Source organism: Megalobrama amblycephala, linkage group LG4 (genome assembly GCF_018812025.1).
Source record: "Megalobrama amblycephala isolate DHTTF-2021 linkage group LG4, ASM1881202v1, whole genome shotgun sequence".
Lineage (NCBI taxonomy): Eukaryota > Metazoa > Chordata > Actinopteri > Cypriniformes > Xenocyprididae > Megalobrama > Megalobrama amblycephala.
In genome coordinates this window covers 20,371,511-20,393,006 of record NC_063047.1, presented here as the reverse complement: position 1 = coordinate 20,393,006, position 21,496 = coordinate 20,371,511, and the positions used below count along the sequence as shown (strand labels likewise).

Sequence of the window (21,496 nt, the reverse complement as noted above, 5' to 3'; positions counted from 1 at the left end):
TTGTAGGATGTATTAGTTTTTATTAATGTTATTATATTAATATTTTCTATTTTCCTTTGGTTTTATTTATTGGCCTCAAAAATATCTGTAGTTGTCCTGTTTTTGCCTGCTTCATTGTTTTGAAATATTTTAAAGATTTTTACAGACTTTATTATATTCTGTTATTTTGTACTAGGTACATGTTTTATAGTAATCAGATATTGCCCTATCTAATATTTTATAATGTTTATAAAAGTTTGTATGAGGAAAAACTAATATTTGAAGGTACTAGCACACAATATGAAGTTAATGTATGTCGGATGATGTCAAGTCTACCCTTTTTTGGAAACTTTCCACAAGTACATTGTTTTTTTTTTTTCTATGTAAATATCATGTCTTTCTCCATTCTGTATATTGGTATGTATTTTAATTGTTCGGGCAGATTATAGAACCTCATGAATAGTGGTATGGAGTGAACAAGAAAAAAAGAGGAATTAAAGAATGCCTAAGAAGCTATTTGAGTCTTTTTGTGTTTATATGTGTGTTATAATTTTGTTTGGAAATTTAAATATTAGCAAATCTTTTTAATGGCAATATTCCCAAGTAAGCAAGATTCTGAGGGGATGAGTTTTAGGTTTATTATAGCCTATACTTAAAGGATAATTGGTCTCTTTAGGGCTGCATAAATTCAAACAAAATACAGTAAAAACAGCAATATTGTTTTCCATTTGAATATAGTTTAAAATGTAATTTATTCCTGTGACGGCAAAGCCGAATTGTTATTAGCCATGACTCCAGTCTTCAGTGTCACATGATACTTCAGAAATCATTCTAATATGCTGATTTGGTGCTAAAGAATAATTTCTTATCAATGTAAAAACAGTTGTGCTGCTTAATATTTCTGTGGAAACCATATTCTTTTTCAATGTTCTTTGATGAATAAAAAGTATTCGAAATATAAAACTTTTGTAACAAAGTAAAAGTCTTTACTGTCACCCTTGATCAATTTAACCTTTAAAAAAATCCTCTGTAATATAAATACAGAGGATTTATGGGTCCAGATCCAGTAACTTCTGTATATGCAAACAATTTTAGTTTTTAATGAATAAATATCAGTTCTGATGTTGTAGAGCGTAAATCTGCATGACCGGGTTTGAAGTGGTCTGTGAAGTTCAGCTGGTCCTCAAACAGTGCTCCGAAGTTCCTGACTGACCTGTCCTGGATGGTGTTATTGTCGATGAGTCCAGCTGTGAGGAATTGCTTGGCTATGTTGAGCTGGAAGTGCTCGTTTATCCAGGCCGAGATTTGTGCAGCCCACTGTAGGATCACCAGGGTGTAATGAGAGGTAGAGCCGTGAGTCTTCTGCAGTAGCCTATATTGTGGTCGCTCCAAGCAATGTTGTGTATATTGATAAGAGGAGGGCGCACTGAAAAATGTCAGAGCACGCCATTTTCTGACGATGGCTTATTTTAAAATGTTAGAACAAAAATCTGATCTGTAATCAATTTATATTCTATTTATGTAGATTACATTTCCATAGCATACGCAATATATTTATAGGACTTCTAATTAATGTTCTGACATTGTTTAAAAACCCATCATGTATGTATTTAGGCCTATTGTTTTGGGATTGGTTCAAATTCAAACGTTAATATAGGAGAATAATGGGTCTCTGTCTCCATCTACTGGTCAACTGCACACACCATTAGTTATCACAACATCAGATTTCTAAGACTACTTTAAATTTATTTCATTAGGGTTTGGTGTAGTTCTTGGTCACGTGCAGATATTAGTAGAATTTTGTACATTATATTTTATTATATATATTAGGCTATTATGTAGCCCAGCCTATTTGCTGAAAGTACAGTACAGTCCAAAAGTTTGGAACCACTAAGATTTTTAATGTTTTTAAAAGAAGTTTCGTCTGCTCACCAAGGCTACATTTATTTAATTAAAAATACAGTAAAAAACAGTAATGTTGTGAAATATTATTACAATTTAAAATAACTGTTTCCTATTTGAATATATTTGACAAAGTAATTTATTCCTGTGATGCAAAGCTGAATTTTCAGCATCATTACTCTTCAGGGTCTTCAGGGTCACATGATCCTTCAGAAATCATTCTAATATGCTGATCTGCTGCTCAAGAAACATTTAATGTGTACAATTGTACAAAATATTTGTGTACAATATTTTTTTTTTCAGGATTATTTGATGAATAGAAAGTTCAAAAGAACAGTGTTTATCTGAAATCTAATCTTTTGTAACATTATAAATGTCTTTACTGTCACTTTTGATTGATTTAATGCATCCTTGCTGAATAAAAGTATTCATTTCTTTAATTTCTTTTCAAAAAAATAAAAATAAAAATTCTTACTGACCCCAAACTTTTGAACGGTACTGTATAATGCTACAGAAGCTTTGTATTTCAGATAAATGCTGTTCTTTTGAACTTTCTATTCATCAAGGAATCCTGAAAAAAAAGTACACAACTGTTTTCAACATTGAAAATAATCATAAATGTTTATTGAGCAGCAAATCAGCATATTAGAATGATTTCTGAAGGATCATGTGACACTGAAGACTGGAGTAACGATGCTGAAAATTCAGCTTTGATCACAGGAATAAATTACTTTGTCAAATATATTTAAATAGTACACAGTTATTTTAAATTGTAATAATATTTCACAATGTTACTGTTTTTTACTGTATTTTTAATTCAATAAATGTAGCCTTGGTGAGCAGACGAAACTTCTTTTAAAAACATAAAAAATCTTAGTGGTTCCAAACTTTTGGACTGTACTGTATGTGATGCACCGTTCATGTGAGTGACAACTTTGAATGATACATTGGTCATTTCCATTGCCAGAGGCTTTAGCTACTCTGATGTAAGTCACTGGTTCTGATTCACGTAAATGCAGTTAAATCAATTCAACTGACTATGGGATTGCTGTAATAGCACTATATGTGCAAAATCTTTCTCTCTCACTGTAAATGATGGATACATGAATGTGAATAGAAACATTCTACAGCTCAGACTCAGTAAAGTTGTGAGGATTTTGAGACCAATAGGCCTACAGTATTGGGATGTCTAGTTTAGAATGTTCTACACAGTTTACACTTTAAATTGTTTGTTTTAAATTTTATCAAATTAATTTTTCTCATTCATATGCATTTATGCATTAGATATGATAGCACACATACATCTTGGAGACATCTATTTGATGAGTGTGTTTACATCTGGAAGATGTATTTTTTAGAGTGTTTGCTCATCTGCAATATGTCTATAGGACTTTTCCTGTCAGATGTCAATTAGACGTTTAGAAGATGTCTTTAAGATGTTTATGATTTAGAATGTTTGTAAAACTGACATCTTAAAGACGTCTATCAGATGTTTGTACACAGCAGATGCTTTCCAGATGATATGACCTTTAACTGACATCTTGCAGATGTACATGTGCTATTATCTGCACATATATGCATTTAAGTTGTCAGAATAGAGAGCCCTGAGAACCTGCTGTTAAACTTCACATGCTTTTCAGCAATATATAATGAAACAATTATGAAACACAAAACAATGGATGAAACGGCAAAATGTTACAGGTAACGGACAAAAATACCAAACTTGTTTTGCCCAAAAGAGCTTGTCATTAACCTGTTATCTGTCACTGGCACACCAGTGGCCCACAGCCAATACATATTTAAAACAGTAATATCCTATACTAAACCTAAACTAATCTTGACAAACTATATATCATTTGAAAGCATACAATTTCATATTTGCCGATTTTCAAAGTAAATTACAGAGGCGCAGTAATTTATCAATTTGCAACAAGCATACAGTATTTTCATACTCATAAGGAATGTTCAGACCTTTTAGTTGAAATAGCGATGAACATGAAAAATCATTAAAGATTGGTTGAAACATGTTTGTTTTCATGCCAAGAGTTCAAAAGATAACATCCATTAATTTTTTTTGAGAAAAAAGGTCTGAAAATGTTTTTAATAGAAAAAAAATAAAAATAAATACATTTATGATTGTGGGGGCAATCTATAACACATACATGTTGTTTTTATGTTTATTAGAGGCTGAATTCATATCAAATTCTGCCAAACTTCCCATACTACTTTTATATAGGATGTCTACTTCATAAATTGTATGAAAATAATGGAGATATATGGTTCAGATCACTCAAACCATATATGGAAATGGAGGCACCCTTATATAATCAGTAATGGAGCTTGGTTGTCATCTAGTGAAAAAGTGTGGTACTGCGCCCAAACACAATCTTACTGAAAGCTCATTTTTTGAGATATCAACCTGAAATTTCAGATTTTTGGCTTTGATTTCCTTGCAGTTTTAGAGTAAAACCTGTTTTGTAAAATATGGATTTTATATAAAATATAAAATATTTAATTTTTACATTTTACATTTTCATAAACTTAAACTTTCTATTTTCTATTTTCTATTTCACTTACATTAGTTATTTCACTATTACAATAATCTTCCAAATTCATCTGTTTAAACAAGACCAGCCTTATGTCTATATTCCAAAGTATTCTTGAATTACAACTATTTAAGTTTGGATAGTGCATTTTCATGTCTATAAAAAAATGGGGGTGACAGTTAACAGGTTAATAAACTACACATTTATATCATTTAAAGCGTGACATTTAAAACAACACTATTTCATTAAACCATTCACACTTCAGCAGGCGCTTCAGTAAACAAAAAATAAATGAATAGTTGAGTAATGACATAAAAAATAGAGAGAGAGAGAAAGAGAGAGAGAGAGAGAGAGAGAGATCGATCTATTAAATATCCTGCTGTCATGAAGCCATCACGACTGCTAAAGGGATTGAGTGTAGTTATTGTGGAGAAATGACACATGCTGTCCAGTGTGTGCGCGTGAACAGAGCAGTGCTGCTGCCTCAAACACGTCACTCTCTTTCAGCCGTCTTCTTTTACTTTCCAGAGAAACGTCGAAGAAGTGTTCCTGTACACGAAAACGGTAGGGTTTTTCTTGTCATTTAAAACTAAACTTTATGCCTCTCACTAGCGTTTAGTTGTTAGGTGATAAAACGGAAGAACAGGTGTAACGTCCTCATGGCTTATGCAAAAGCGCGAAATTAACGTAAAAGCAGGCTATATATCATTTTAAAATTATTGACATTTTTGTTATTCATGAATCGTTATAAAAAACTTTATTTATTTTAATTTTATTTTTCATTTAGCTTAGCATGAGGGTTACGTTAGAAATGTATTTCCTTCTGTAAACATCCTGTCTAAATTAAATATCTCGTGCATGTAAGGACATAAAGCTAATCAAATTTCCTGTGAATTCAACATCAGATTGGATGCAAACAAAATCACTTATTGAGTTGCACTGGCTACTTTGTGTTTAACAAAGTTTAAGTATGGAGATGTAGTCATCTGTATGAGGTCTGCTCAGAGGTGCTGTAAATACTGTGATTGTGCTCAAACATTCTTCTCTGTGGTGGGAGTGCCCAGTGTCTATTGTATGTTTGTAACCCAAAGTGAATTACAAAACATCCTATTTCATTTTTTTCCATCAATGAAAAGAATGACAAAGAATGACATCACCAGATAGTCCAGGAAAGAGCATACTGCACACTCATGGGGTGCTGGTGCCATCCGGTATTACTGTGCCTCTAAATTATTGATTAGGTCTAAATCACTGGGGCCAACAGATCTCCGGTGAAAAGATCTCTCGCTCTCACTCTTTATCTGCCATGATATGAAAATGCGAAGGATCATTCTGTCTTGTGTCTCTCATAATGAGAGACATGACGGGCAGATGAAAGGCTTGGGAGGATCCCCTAACCTTTACCATCAAAGTTGTGTTCTGTAGGGCCCAAATGCCAGCATCAAATTTGACAACACAAGATCAGCACACACCCTGAAGGACCAGCAGCATTATCTATATTATTAATCAAGAAAACTGTGTTGCGACAGGGACTAAATGGCAATCTCATCATTATTAAATCATTATTAAAATTAATACACCATGCGCAATCACACGCATACTTAATCCTCAAGCTTCGGTTGTCCCTGAGACCTTCTTGATGTACACTTGATGTAAAACTAAATTAAACCAAGTGCTTTATTAAATTTGATTAAATTACCTTGACTCAGAAGGCATATATTATAAAAACTATAATAGTATCTCAGTGATGATAAAATAACTAAAATATTCATATGTTTTACCACAAAGTAGAACTCCACTTTTCAGAAATTACTGCATTGTATTGTTACATTGATATAAAAATGTTTTCAATTTTGTTTATAATCACTTTAGTGTTAAATAAGTTTTTCAAGCCATTTAATTGACTGACAGAAAATGAGGGTTAAAATTGAATAGCCTTTAGTTATTTTAATTATATTGTGTGATGTCATCCACAGCAAACTGAACTTGAACTTGATCATCTTTTATTGTAGAATAAAACTGGCAAAATGGGAAATGGTTCTATGAAGCTGAATCCTCTCAAGCAGGTCAGTGGCTCGGCCAAATCCAAAAACAATGGGGAAACAAGCTCAGTTCCTCAAGTCCTTAGAGTTAGAGTGGAAGAGTTAGAGAGTCAACTGAAGAAGAAGGATGAAGACCTGAATGCCAAGGAGCTTCAGATCAAACATCTAGAAGAGCAGCTGACCCAGCAGAGACAGGCCATCTCAGAGATCTCTGATGCTTTGAGGAACAAGTGTTTCCAACTCAACAAGCTCCAGGACGCACTGAAGAATCAAGGGGAGTTGGGTCTCCTGCCATCACCTATCAAGGAAAAGGTCAGTCAGTGTCTCACCGGCCTGCTCAGAGATACCCTCAACAGGAGGAAAGGAGCAAAAGCTGGAGTTTCTGCAGAGCCTTCATCTAGAACGTATGATTCCAGCGGTATACCGAAGTTCTACTTTGAGAGTGCACGAGTCTGGAAAGAGCATAGGTGAGAAATTTGATTCATTTTCTGCTTTTGAGGCTAAATTCCTTCCAGAATTTGATTGTCAATAGTGGTTATGGTAGTATATGGCACTGGGTATATTTAAAGGGTTAGTTCACCCAAAAATGAAAATTCTGTCATTAATTACTCACCCTCATGTCGTTCCACACCCGTAAGACCTTCGTTCATCTTCGGAACACTAATTAAGATATTTTTGATTAAATCAAAGAGGTATATGAATCAACACTTTCAAGGTCCAGAAAGGTATTGAAGACATCGTTAAAACAGTCAGCGTGACTGCAGTGGGTCCACTTTCATTTTATGAAGCGACGAGAATACTTTTTGTGTGCAAAAATAACGACTTTATTCAACTATATCTTCTCTTCTGTGTCATTCTCATACGTTGTTTACTTCCAGCGCTTCCAGGCTCTACGTCAGAATGCCGACTCATTATTGGATGGCCCCTGCGTCAGCATCACACGCTAACACTGAGCCGGCATTCCGGCGCTACCCTGTGCTCTCTACGTTAACTGCGTAGGAGACTGACATAGAAGAGTTTGTTGAATACAGTTTTTTTTTTTTTTTTTTTGTGCACAGTATTTTTGTCACTTCATAAAATTAAGTTTGAACCACTGCAGTCACGTCGACTGTTTTAACGATGTCTTCAATACCTTTCTGGACCTTGAAAGTGTTGATTATATTGCTGTCAATGGACGAGTCATACCTCTCGGATTTCATCAGAAATATCTTAATTTGTGTTCCGAAGATGAACAAAGTGTCTTACAGGTGTGGAACGACATGAGGCTGAGTAATTAATGACAGAATTTTCATTTTTGGGTGAACTAACCCTTTCAGAAATATGCCTATAAATGAATAGAGTACATTTTTAGACAAAATATTGCCAGTTACTTTGTATATTTTTTGCTCCGCCAACGGAAATAGTTCCATGCGAAGTCAAAGCAGAATTTGTTGCGTTTCTGAGCAACAGTATTCTGCACTTTTAAATGAATCGTTGAATGAATGATTCACTTATAAATACCTTGTTGCCATCTACTGGTCTAACAATGATGCATGTGAACTGGTGATATCAGCACTCTTGGAGCATTGAAGTATGGTGTTACATGGGGTCTTCTAACCTATCAAATTCTCAGGGTGACAACAGTGGCTACTACAGTCACAGAATTAGATTGTCACAGAATTTGGTATAACATCGGAACTAAGGCCAGAAACATACTTTACACAAATATGTGAATGTAGCCGCGAGTGCTTGGTCAGCATATGCACTGTACTTGCATTCGGTTATAAGCTTCTAGTTATGCAAGATCAAACTTTTTTTCATTGCAAAATACAAGCGCTGTCCAAGAGCTCAGGGCTGCATTCGCATACCACCGTAAAGTGTGTTTTTGGCCTAACAGCTGGCATTGTACAAGGCATATTGGCACTATTGGCTGATATCATAAGGAATAAATGTGGTTTAAAACTGTATGTTTGTGAACTTAAGGTTACATTAACAGGTCATGTTATGTGTTTTGTGTGTGCATACTGTATGTGCGTGGGTTTGAACAAGAATATTCATTATTGTATCAAGCACCTTCAAAGAGCTAAAATAGATGTGCCATTTTTTCATGTTGGTAATTAGTCTGTTTTTCATATGCTAAGCTCATTATGTTGGGAGGCTTAAGTTGGTCTAATCTGACTGCAAAACACCATGCTGAGATTCATTATCCTGTCTCTATTGTAACACTGAAAATGAAATGACTGGTGCCCATCATAGCGAGAACTGTCCAATTAGTCCATCTTGAATAATTTGTTCTCAGTCAACCCAAGTGACAGTCCAAGAGTAACAATATCACAGCAGTCACAACTTTAAGCAAAATAATATTCTGAATCTTTCATAATATATATATTTTTTTTTAAATAGCAAATTATACAACTTCAGCACAGTTTTGTTAACCAATATCTTTAACAGTGTAAAGAAGCTCCTCACAGATGCTTTGAATAAGAACCAGTATCTAAGGAGACTAGAAGTGCAACAGGTCAAAGACATGGTGGAATGCATGTATGAGCGGACGTACCAGCAGGGAGAATACGTCATAAAACAAGGAGAGCCGGGAAACCACTTATTTGTGCTTGCAGGTATGAATCGAGTAATTAATTGTGCTATTCCGTTATAATCACACTGGTTATACTGTCAGATAAAATGTGAAAAATTGTACCTTTATGGGGCCACAGCTTGTCACGGGGACAGTACCCTTAAAGGCACAACTTTTATCGACCTCTAAAAGGTGCATATTGTTACTTTAGAGTAGTAATGTGTACCCTTAAAAGGATGGTTCACCCAAAAAAAAAAAATTCTGTCATAATTTACTCACTCTCAAGTTGTTCTAAACCTGTATGAGTTTCTTTGTTCTGTGGAACTTAAAAGAATATATTTTGAAGAATGTGGGTAACCAAACAGTTTCTGGTCTCCATTTGACTTCCATAGTATTTTTTTCATAAGTATTTTATCATAGTACTTTTATATATACTGTGGAAATCAATGGGGATCAGCAACGAATTTGGTTACCCACATTCTTCAAAATATCTTCTTTTGTGTTCAACAGAAGAAAGAAACTCACACATGTTTAGAAAAACTTGAGGGTGAGTAAATTATGACAGAATTTTTATTTTTGGGTGAACTATCCCTTTAAGGTACTACTATGCACCTTCTAGGGCTAAATAAGGTACAGAGATGCTCTTTTAAGGGTACTGCCACAATGGCTGTTGTTCACCTAAACGTACATTTTGCACAATTTTTCTGATTGTAGGCATTAGTATAAAGATAATATGAAGAAATCTATGCATATGTCATTAGTTAAAACCATTAAATGTGAATTAAGGTGCAAATTTAATCAGAATGCAACATTTTGTTGCAAAAAATAAACAATTTGCGTTTAAATACTGTTTCTTCTTACAGATGGCAAGCTGGATGTCTATCAGCACAACAAACTGCTCACATCAATAGCAGTCTGGACCACATTTGGTGAATTAGCCATCTTGTACAATTGCACCAGGACTGCATCAGTCAAAGGTGAAGTTCTTCCTTTGTGCTTCATTCTGTCTCCCACATTAGATGTGTATGAGTAGTATAGTTCTGTTTCTGACATATATGTTATATAATTGGCTCACGCAGAATTGAAATGGTCCCTGCACGGCAGCTATTTGTGCGTTTAGTTCATGCTGTGACCATAGATTGGCCTCGTGTAGCCACAGGCTATCAAATAAACACCAGTGAGAACTAAAACACCATTGTTTTGTCTTGTAGCGTTAATCTCATTGGCTTGTCAGTAATTTTGTTTGCTTGTTTGTGTGGCCAGATGTACCATCTCTAAGGCCTTCCCTCATAATATCTTTTATTCCCACTCATGAAAAAGCACTGATGTGCGGTAAAACATGGTTACCAATAATGTTAAATTATAAATCAGTGTGGCGCTTTCTTTCTGTGGATAATTTTTAATGTGACCATTAACAGTCTTAATATTACAAAAGTGTAATTTCTTTACACTTGCACTGTAGGTACTTTGATACTTAAAATAAGTTCTCTACCAAATCACCATGATAAAATTTAATCACTTCCTAATGGTCCTATTGGAAGCAGCTGTTTTTTCCTGGTCACTGAACCACTGAAGTTTAAATGGACACCACTCAGTGAGGAACGAGGAAGCTCTTGATATTTCCCTTACCTGCTGTTTTGTTATGATCACAGCGGCCAGCAATGTGAAGACATGGGCCCTCGATCGAGAAGTCTTTCACAACATCATGCGGATGACTGCAGAGGCTCGACACGAGCAATACCGCAACTTCCTGAGGAGGTAACTGTTCATCCCTCCCGCTGTTTACTGTGGTGCTCTACCACATAATGTGTAGCCAAGCATTAGCTGGACCTGAAAACATCAAAGAGCAGATTTTGCATGAAACGTTGTGGAGATCAAACAAAAAAATGTTTTTCTTTCGTGGCATTAGCAATGCTATTGATAAATAAGGTCAGTTCACGGTCTGGTTGAAGTGACCTCTGTGACCATGTTCATATAACTTAATAGTTTAAATTGCAAACATGAAAGGAGGAAAATGAAATAATTCAATTTGAGGACTCTTGAAGACATTCTAATAAGAAAGGATTGAGAGACATTATCTTATATTAGATGAAATAAACACAACTCTTCTCCATAACCATCATTTTTGAGTCAAAGGGGCAATCTTAAATTGTTTGTATCAGTTTAGTCATATGAGAGTCATAGATCAAAATTTAAATCAATATGTCTTGAGTAAGAAAAAAGCTAAAAAATTAATGATGATTAAATGTATGAAAGGCAAAAAAGTTATATTTAGAAAATCAAATGATGCTTGATTGCTTGTCTCCTACAAATGTCCTAACATATTTTATTATTATTTTATTTTATTTTATTTTATTTAGTGTTTCACTTCTTGCCAGTCTACCTGGGGACAAACTAACTAAGATTGTGGACTGCTTAGAGGTGGTAAGTTCAACCTTTTAACATTAATAAAATCTGGTGTTTTCAGATGTCTAAATCCAAACATGACAATTTCGAACAAGCAGTGTTGATATTGTATCTTTCATCACTTGGCCCAGTATATTGTTACCATAGTTATTTGACTAAGGCTGTGCGAAGTGTTTGCTTCAATCGAGGGGACGAGTGATTTGTTAAAGATGTTTGTAGCAGCCAGTGTAGGCTGCTGACTGATTTATTCCATTACTCCATGAGGGGCCAAAGTGAGTTTTTCTAAAAGAGTGTGGGCTTTGTCAACTCAACGTCAAATAAGCATCCTCATGTTCTTCCATGCTGAAAAAACATCAAGGACATTCTTCTCGATTGTCGGCCCTGGGGTCGAATGGGAGAATGTCATTATTCAATCACTCCGATGGAGTTGATTATATTCCCCTCTCTAGGGGTAGGGGAGCAATGTAACCCAATAGTGGCCCAGATGTTTTGGACTGAAACATGCAGATAATATGGAACTCTATCATTAAACAGTGGGGAATGGAATGCAGACGGGATGCTAGAAGCAGACAAATGTTTTGAGACCCTCAGAGGAGCGTGGCATATCTAGAGAGCTTCTCTGATGAAACGGCAGAGCTCTGTCAGAAAAACAGTTGGGGATGGAGATAGTGGAGAACATGGACCAGAGAAATTAAGACTCAAAGAATGTCTTGGAATGCCTCTGGCGGACCACTAAAATGTTCTAGAATGGTTTAATGATTCAGTTTGGCAAAACTCAGATGTCAGTCTAATTTGAACAATTCTAAATAAGATTTAATCTCAAATTTCAGGTGAATCATTCCATTCCACTGTAAACAGAACATTATTTTAGCAAATCACTCAAAAACATTCTTGTTCTTCCACTGAATTGGAGGGATATCAGTTCAGGTACAGAGTTCTCAAGCTCTAGGCAACAAAAGCAAAAAAATAGTCATGTAAACAGCTTATTCTAGAGTATTAAAACCAGTTCCAAAATGCTGTTTTCTGTTATTGTTGTTTATTATAAAAAGGTTTAACTGTTTTAATGGTTAGTGAAGTGTTACCTTAATGTCAACCGTACAATTTAACTTCTTTTAATGAAGAAACACATTTTATCAAGTATGTAAGTAAGCAGTAAGTGTTGGAGACATATCTTATTATATCATTGTGAAAGCAGACGTGGCAGCCTTCCTGTTGTCTCCCTCGGGGAATCTCTCCGGGAACATGACAGCAGTGGCTTGATGGTAAAATCAATAGCTAAATGAGTTTTGTCTTGCGTTTCCTGATCAGGAGTATTATAATAAAGGAGACTACATCATTCGGGAGGGAGAAGAAGGAAACACTTTTTACATAATCGCCAATGGAAAGGTAATTTGCAATATATTATCATCAATTTGTTTTGTCAAAGCTTGGTGTTGTGTATTTATTGTATTTAGTGTACCATGCTGAATACTGAATCATGTCTCATGAGGTTACATATACTAAAAATGAATTTCTACTGTAATTTAAAATTTAAAAAAATGATGTGCCTTTGTGATGATTATTGATTTCCTCCTTTCTGGGAACTTTTAGTAATTATAAAGTGTATAGCCCTTCATCTTGCCTACTGAAGGCGACAGTGTGTACATAATTTTAGGTACATATAGGGTCAATTCAGGGACACTTTTTGCCATTGAGATGACTTGGAAAAAGTGTCCCAATTAACCTGAATTCACCCTTCTACCCAGGTTATGCTATTTACTCACACCATTCAGTGCTAAAGCAAAACCATCAAAAAACAAATGTGATTTATCCCATTTTAGGCACCATTTTTCCACTCCACTAATCCTCATGGACTTCACTGCAGACACTGATCTAGGTCTGTGGGAGGTCGAATGCGTTCTGATAAATCAGTAATTCGACACTGAAGGGGTTAAGAGACAGGACTCTCCACTGGGAAGCAACAGGAACTGTTTAGCATGAGCTAGTCAGGCTTGGATCCCCTGTTGATTTCTGCTCTACTGTCGCTCAAGATGGGGGAAAGGAAGATGTTTTACTGAGGGGGAGAGAATTTAATTACCGGAAATGATGGTTCTCGTCAGCCTGTCGCCACCATGTCCGAGAGCGTGTTGGGAATAAGACCATTAGTGCTGGCCACCAAAAACCGCCTATCGGAAAGGTCAAGAGAGTCATTGTGGTTTAGTGGATCATTTTCCAGGATTGAGAATGAATCAGAGTTCACTGAACTAACTCCATTTCTACAATATCATTATTATTGAATACTTGTTGCCTAGAATTGAAGGATTTTAATCTGTGAATGTGGTCTACTCTGCAGTATGTATGTGATGCATACACGCATGAATTCTTTATAATGAAGCATGACATCTATATAAATAAAAATAGTTTTGGACCATGAAACCAAGAAAAAAGACAGACCATAAAACATATTGTTCTCTTAAACTGATATGGTTTGTACGTTTTGAAATGCAACCTCTGTCTTTCTGTGTTGCCCAGATTAAAGTCACACAGAGCACGCAGGATCATGAAGAGCCTCAGATCATCAACACCTTGGGGAAAGGGGATTATTTCGGAGAGAAGGCCCTCATCAGGTGCTGTCCTTCTTCAATCCCCAGCTCAATTCTCATTTCCCCACTTTAATCCTGTTTCAATGACCTTTTGGTATATGGGGACTTTTAGTATCACTGCAGTAACGGAGAGCAGAAACTATGTCTTGTCGATGTATATATTAGTTAATGGAATATTTCGAACATATTCATAGAACTGTCATTTTTAGCTCACTTTATGTCTAATGCACTTAATGTGTTCCTGTTTTGTCAAACTGCAGTGATGATGTCAGATCTGCGAATATAATCGCAGATGAGGATGGGGTGGAATGCCTTGTCATTGATCGAGAGTGAGTTCACACTTTAAGATCATCATCATTCAGTTGATTATGATTTTTGTGGTCTGTGACAATAACAATGGTCTCCTCTTAGAACTTTCAGTCAAACTGTCGGAACTTTTGACGAGCTTAAGAAGTATCTCCAGAGCTATGTCGAGAATTTAGCACGAGACGATAAGAAAAGAAATGCTAAGTAAGTGTCTTTTATAAATAACTATACAGTATATGGGAAACTCCTTGACTCCTTGACTTCTTACCACTTCATTGTGCTGTAAAATAGCACTACATTTTGTACTATAGGCACAGTTCCTCAAAAATAAACAAAAAAGTGTTTTGACATAAAGGTAGAAACTAGAGGCTGAGATTTATCACCAATCCCCAATTGACAGAATTTAAGAACCAACCATAATGTACAATTGATAATTCAAATTTTTTGATATTATGCAGTGTGAATTTAAGAATATCTCAACTGGTCAGGAGCTATTTTGAAAATGCCAGATTTTACTTTCTGGATTTATCTACCACCTATTTATCTATATATACATACAGTGGAGTCCACAAGTCTGTTACTTAAAATTACTTTATTAAGAGAAAAATGGTCACTGTCTCAAATTTGCTTATTTGTTTAGTGGCCAAGAAGTAATGCAGATTTGAAATGGAAACAAAAATCCCAGGATTGCAATGTGGTCTTAAACTTTCAGACCCAACTGTATTTTTTCCTTTTCAGATGTTTAGTAACCAATTCTAAAATTAGATAAATTTGCCACTCTGTATAATTAAATAATGGCAATCTCCTATCTCTGAAAATCCTTTCTTATTATTTTAGGAGGTCAGGGAGCTGCACCCCACCAACCACACCAGTGTCACATGATATGATAGAGCTGAAAGAGAGAGAGAGCAGCTTTGCATCCACTATACCCTTCAGCTGTCTCGAGGTTATTGCCACACTGGGAGTTGGAGGCTTTGGCAGAGTTGAACTGGTTAGAAGCTTGTTCACAATAATCACACCTCTTCTTTATGATATTAAACATTCAAACAGAAATCATTCCCACCATGTGAGGGAGTGAGATGAGCAATAATGATGCCTGTTTTGCTCTAGGTGAAAGTGAAGAATGAGAATGTGACGTTTGCTCTGAAATGCATCAAGAAACGGCACATTGTGGATAATAGACAGGAAGAGCACATCTACTCAGAGAGGAGGATCTTGCTTGAAACAAACTCTCCTTTCATTGTAAAGTATGTTCATCTTGTATATGATCAGACTGTTTTAGTAAAGCCTATTTAGTCATGTTTAGGAAATATCAGAGGATCTTAAAGATAATGTGATCATTGAATTTCACTGTTCATTGCTTTTGAAGAGATATTCATGAATCCACTCAGTGTTCACATGATTAAATTAAGAGAGAAGGATCCCACCTAAAAGAGCTTAATTTAACCAAACATAAGAGAAAAGCCAGTGGCAGTGAATGTGAATTTCAAAACTTATATATGTCTTGATCTGATCTGTACATTTTTGCTCTTAGAATGTACTGCACTTTCAAAGACAACAAGTATGTATACATGCTGCTGGAGGCGTGTCTGGGTGGAGAGATCTGGAGTCTTCTGAGAGACAGGTGAGCTCCATTTTATGCTAGGGTGACCAAAGGAGAACGGCCCCGGAATTAGGAGCTTTGTCCCGCATACCGCACGGCGTGAGCAGTGTCCCGCATTTCAATGTATTTTTTTTTTCTTCCCTGAAATCTACAATACCACAAATAGAAATTTAAAACTAAAAATGGTATTGGTGTTTAAAAAAATCAATTTGCGCAGCCATCAAGTTCTAGCTAGAGTGGGAAAATTACCAACCAACACATTCGTAAAGAGGGATTTTTCCACTGATGACAACTGAAAAGAGTATATGATGCCAGGATGTTCTGATCTAGTACGTGTCTAGAGGACTTCCTCTAGACACATTCTGGATAAGAACATCCTGATCAAACCTAGTTTGAACAAGTTCAAGATGCATTGAATCTGGTAAAACACATTTAATGCTTGCATAGTCTAAAAAAGGAAAATAAGAATGAGGAACTTGTTGTGGCTTTAGTCGGTTTTATACAAAAATGTATTTTTGCATAAAATGTGAGTTTTACCTACTAGCCTGTTACTCTGTTCATTATATTTAGCAAACTGAATAGGTCCTGTAGGGTAAATTACATTGTATCACTCGAACCTGGGCAAATTGAGTGCCAGTCACAGAGCTGGTCACAATTAACAAAGCTTAGTGGCGATTTAACCTTTTCACCCAACGTGATGGCAAAAAGGCTTTCCAACTAATGTAAATCCATATTTACATAGTATAGGCTATAGTAAATTTATCTCTCACACACGTGTCCCGCATTGTCCGGCAAAATCACATCTACTGTCCTGCAACAGTACAGTAAATCAGGTGTTCACCCCATTTCATGCAGCCAGAACAGCTACATTTTTACTGATTTGATGCTTATGCTAAAAGTTTCTCTGTTTTGATACAGGGGGAGTTTTGATGAGTACACTGCCAAGTTCTGTGTGGGCTGTGTGACAGAGGCCTTTGACTACCTCCACAATAATGGCATCATATACAGAGACCTGAAGCCTGAGAATCTGATGCTGGATACAGATGGATATGTCAAATTGGTGAGTAGAAGTTCACTTAGAATTCACTTATTAAACTCAGTGCGGCGATACTGATTCCAAGCATCTTTTCTCAGGTGGATTTTGGCTTTGCTAAGAAGCTCAAGTGTGGCCAGAAGACCTGGACGTTCTGCGGGACTCCAGAGTATGTTGCGCCTGAGATCATTCTCAATAAAGGTCACGGTCTCAGTGTGGACTTCTGGTCTCTTGGAATCCTGATCTTTGAGCTTCTTACAGGAAGGTTTGCATCAGCTCAAGTTTCTGGTGGAAAACATTTCATAATACAGATGCATTTGAAAGACCTACTCTAATGTGTTTGATCTGATTGTTCCTCAAGCCCCCCCTTTACTGGCTCAGATCAGATGATTATATACACATTCATTCTGAAAGGAATTGAGAAAATGGACTTCCCTAAAAAGATCACCAAGAGGCCAGGTGACCTTATTCGAAAGCTGTGCAGGTATTATCATGCATCCTTCCTTCTTAACTTATTCTTTTACTTGTTTTCTGAAACTCTTTAGGTCTCTCTGCAAAATATCATAATATGATTTTGTTGTTCTCTTTTTTATGAAGACAAAACCCTTCAGAGCGACTGGGCAATCTAAAGAATGGAATAACTGACATTAAAAAACACAGGTGAGACTAGTCACAGTCTGATGCTGTTTGACTAAAGAATATCCTCAGTTTCATAAATTATCACTTATGTATTAATAACACAAAAATATTTGAATATATTATCTGATATGTTTTAACAAAATATTGGTCAGAACTCAGAAAATATCAAACTTTGTACACTCAGTATACTGAACTATGTATGTAGTGCGTTTGCAAATATTACTACTTATATTTGACTTGTTTTTGAAAAACACACTATGCTTGTTATTTTATTTTTATAATGGTTCCAATTAAATTAGATGGCACCCTAAGTAACCCAAGATCTCTTGATTCATTGCTCCATCATTAACACATCACTCTGAGAAAGCTTAAAGGTGCCCTAGAACGCTTTTTCACAAGATGTAATATAAGTCTAAGGTGGCCCCTGAATGTGTCTGTGAAGTTTCAGCTCAAAATACCCCATAGATTTTTTTATTATTCAATTTTTTAACTGCTTATTTTGGGGCATCATTAAATATGCACCGATTCAGTGCGTGTCCCCTTTAAAGCTCGCGACTCTATAATACATTGCATAAACAAAGTTCACACAGCTAATATAACCCTCAAAATGGATCTTTACAAAGTGTTTGTCATGCAGCATATCGGATCATGTAAGTATAGTATTTATTTGGATGTTTACATTTGATTCTGAATGAGTTTGAGGCTATGCTCGGGCTAACGGGCTAAAGCTAACATTACACACTGTTAGAGAGATTTAAGTGTTTAAAAATGAAAATAATGACAGTCTTGTCTCCGTGAATACAGTAAGAAACGATGGTAACTTTAACCACATTTAACAGTAAATTAGCAACATGTTAACGAAACATTTAGAAAGACAATTTACAAATATCACTGAAAATATCATGATATCATGGATCATGTCAGTTATTATTGCTCCATCTGCCATTTTTCGCTATTGTCATTGCTTGCTTACCTGCATAAAGTCTGTTGATTCGGCTGTGCACAGATCCAGACGTTAATACTGGCTTGTGTAATGCCTTGAACATGGACTGGTATATGCAAAAGTTGGGGGCGTACATATTAATGATCCCGACTGTTACGTAACAGTCGGTGTTATGTTGAGATTCACCTGTTCTTCGGAGGTCTTTTGCACAAATCAAATTTCCATAAGAAGGAGGAAACAATGGTGTTTGAGACTCACTGTATGTCATTTCCATGTACAGAACTCTAATTATTTAACTATGCTGAGGTAAATTCAATTTTCAATTCTAGGGCACCTTTAATCAAATCATTCAGCAAATTTGAAGAGATTCTAATCTTGACCTTTTTTGCCACTAAACAGGTTTCTATCATGTTGGCTAACATTACATTTGTATTCACATTTTGAAAGTGGGCATCCATAAACACTAACTTTGAAATGTGTCAATGTCACCTACATACGTTTTACAATGGTTATTTAATTCATGATGTTGTTCTTTGGTGTTTAGATGGTTTACAGGGTTTAGCTGGAGTGGTATGAAATCCAGAACTCTGATATCACCACTTAAACGAGAGGTAAGACACACATTATCTAGAGATTTATCATGGGATCATTTATCATACCATGACATGTACACCAACATTCAAAAGTTTGGGGTCAGAGATAGAAGTCTCTTATGCTCACATTGTGTAATGTACAACAGCCCCTTTCTATGTTAATATAATTTAAAATGTATTTTATTCCTCTGATGGCAAAGCTGATTTTTTTCAGTAGTATCATTACTCCAGTCTTCAGTGTCACATGATCCTTCAGAAATTATTCTAATATGCAGATTTGCTGCTCAAGAAACATTTATTATTATAATCAGTGTTGAGAACAGTTGTGCTCCCTAATATTTGTGTGGGAAGGAAACCATGATTTTTTTCAATTTTTTTTCTAAGTATTTTTTGATGAATAGAACATTAGATAGACAAAAGAACAGCATTTATTTGAAATAGAAATCCTTTGTAACATTATATATTAATGTATTTATAAATATGAATTATTTCTAAAGTTAAATATATTAATTTATAATTTATAAAGTAAATTATACATTAAATTATAAAGTATAATTTATAAATGTATTATTTATATATTAATTATTTAAAAAGTTTTAAAGATGCATTAAAATATTAATGTCTTTACTGTCACGTTCAACCAATTTACTGCATCCCCACAAAATAAAAGTATTCATTTCTTTCAAAAGAAAAAAATCTTACTGTCCCCAAATTTTTGAACAGTAGTATATCAGAACATCATCTTGTTATTCCTTCCTGTTTCTCTCACTATTTATTTGATCTGCCTCTTTTTTTTTTCTCCAGGTGAAGGGACCCACTGACCACAGTTACTTTGACAGTTATCCTCCTGAAGAAGAAATCCCTCCAGATGAAATGTCGGGTTGGGACACCGACTTCTAACTGACCCCTCGATGCACTCATCTGCTCAAACATTGTGAGTTAAACAAAACTCATCTGCCATTTGTCCTCTCCATCATGCCAGCCTTTTTTCCAAGGAACCTCAGACCATGAAGCCAACAGAACCAGTGTATGTGTCGCAACAATGGACTCCTTGACCCAAGGCTGCTGTTAGTGCAGTGGGAAGCACAGCAGAGGAGGAGACACATAAGAAAGGAATTGTTTCACGATGTACTCATACATTGCAATTATAAACATTGTTGAATTTGACTGAAACTTGTACCATTGAGATGTCAGAGCAGGATCAGTCTGTGAGAATGATGTAACCGGGGCATCACAGAGGAGGATGGTGTGAAACCATTGGTAATATTTACCTTTAGACATGTGGAACGGTTTGTGGTTTGGCGGGAGGGTGAGATGTTCCTTGTTTTAGAAGCGTTGGTGATGTCACGTATTTGAGCTCCTGAAGGTAATAACCACCTGTGACTGTGAATGCCACTGATGAGGTTTCAAAGGTTAACCTCAGCGGGTGACTGGCACTGCAGTTTGTGCAACTCAAGCAGAGTTCTGTGTAAAGTAGTATTTTTAGTGACTTTTCCTAAAGTCTAAGTACCTCAGGGGCCTCATTTATAAAATGTCGTGTAGAAACGGTCCTACGTTTGTACTACAATACGTATGCACAGAAAACAAGTGTACGCCTCTCTTTTAGATGAGAAATGATCTTGAACTTGCACGCAGCTGAATGGTTTCAGTTCTTCGCCTTTGTAAGCGACACCTAATTAATATCATTAACATTTAAAAAATCACCAGTCATCATCCAAATCCTTTAATTTAGAATGGAGAACTGCAAGAATAGCTTAGATTTCCAAAACCCTGCGGTACACTGACAAGGAAAAGTGTGTATGTCTGCTCAGACCCTGACGTGGCGCTAAGAACTTTTCCCCGTTAAAGACCATTTTTATAAATATGAGCATTGGCATGGATTTATGAGTACGCATACTCTAATCTGTCTGTAAGCACGCTTTATAAATGAGGCCCCAGATGACTCAAACCTCTGCATCTGAGCCAGATATGTTTGTGCTGATGTAATGTTTGATGTTCGCGTGAATAAGAAAAATGTTCTTCTTTTTTGTGTAAGAATTTAGATTTTTCTTTTTTTGAGTCATCCTGAAAGATTCTACAAAGATGTTTTACATTAATTGTATATTAAAATGTTAACTAAAATGGAAAAACATGAGCATTTCTTCTTTTTTGTTCCCAGCACATTTCAAGTTCAGCAATTGGTGCACACTAGCGATTTGTAAATATCTACTAACTAATGGACTTTGATGTTTGTGTGGTAACTTTCCAGAACTTATTGACCCATTAAGCAATTTACATCATGTTCCATGATGCAGCACTCAATATAATTTTTGATTACATAACAATACAATCAATACTCAGCCCTCTGGCAATAAAGCAGACCTTTACT

General features: G+C 35.7%; 1 protein-coding gene across 2 annotated transcripts; it reads left to right on the top strand.

Moving 5' to 3' along the window:
* The first annotated feature begins 639 nt into the window (after positions 1 to 639).
* prkg2 (protein kinase cGMP-dependent 2) lies at positions 640 to 21,376 on the top strand. Of its 2 annotated transcripts, XM_048188185.1 has the most exons (20): positions 640 to 1,324; positions 4,956 to 4,991; positions 6,440 to 6,936; positions 8,900 to 9,066; positions 9,887 to 10,000; positions 10,676 to 10,781; positions 11,384 to 11,447; positions 12,738 to 12,815; positions 13,941 to 14,035; positions 14,272 to 14,340; positions 14,423 to 14,521; positions 15,155 to 15,308; positions 15,428 to 15,564; positions 15,852 to 15,941; positions 16,839 to 16,980; positions 17,055 to 17,218; positions 17,315 to 17,437; positions 17,551 to 17,613; positions 19,080 to 19,146; positions 19,933 to 21,376. In XM_048188185.1, exons 3-20 carry the CDS (start codon positions 6,455 to 6,457, stop codon positions 20,026 to 20,028), a joined length of 2,310 nt encoding a protein of 769 aa, XP_048044142.1. In that variant the 5' UTR covers positions 640 to 1,324; positions 4,956 to 4,991; positions 6,440 to 6,454; the 3' UTR covers positions 20,029 to 21,376. The 2 variants fall into 2 exon arrangements, with proteins under 2 accessions (XP_048044142.1, XP_048044141.1); XM_048188184.1 differs by lacking the exon at positions 640 to 1,324 and having other exon boundaries at positions 4,798 to 4,991.
* Positions 21,377 to 21,496: the final 120 nt, after the last annotated feature.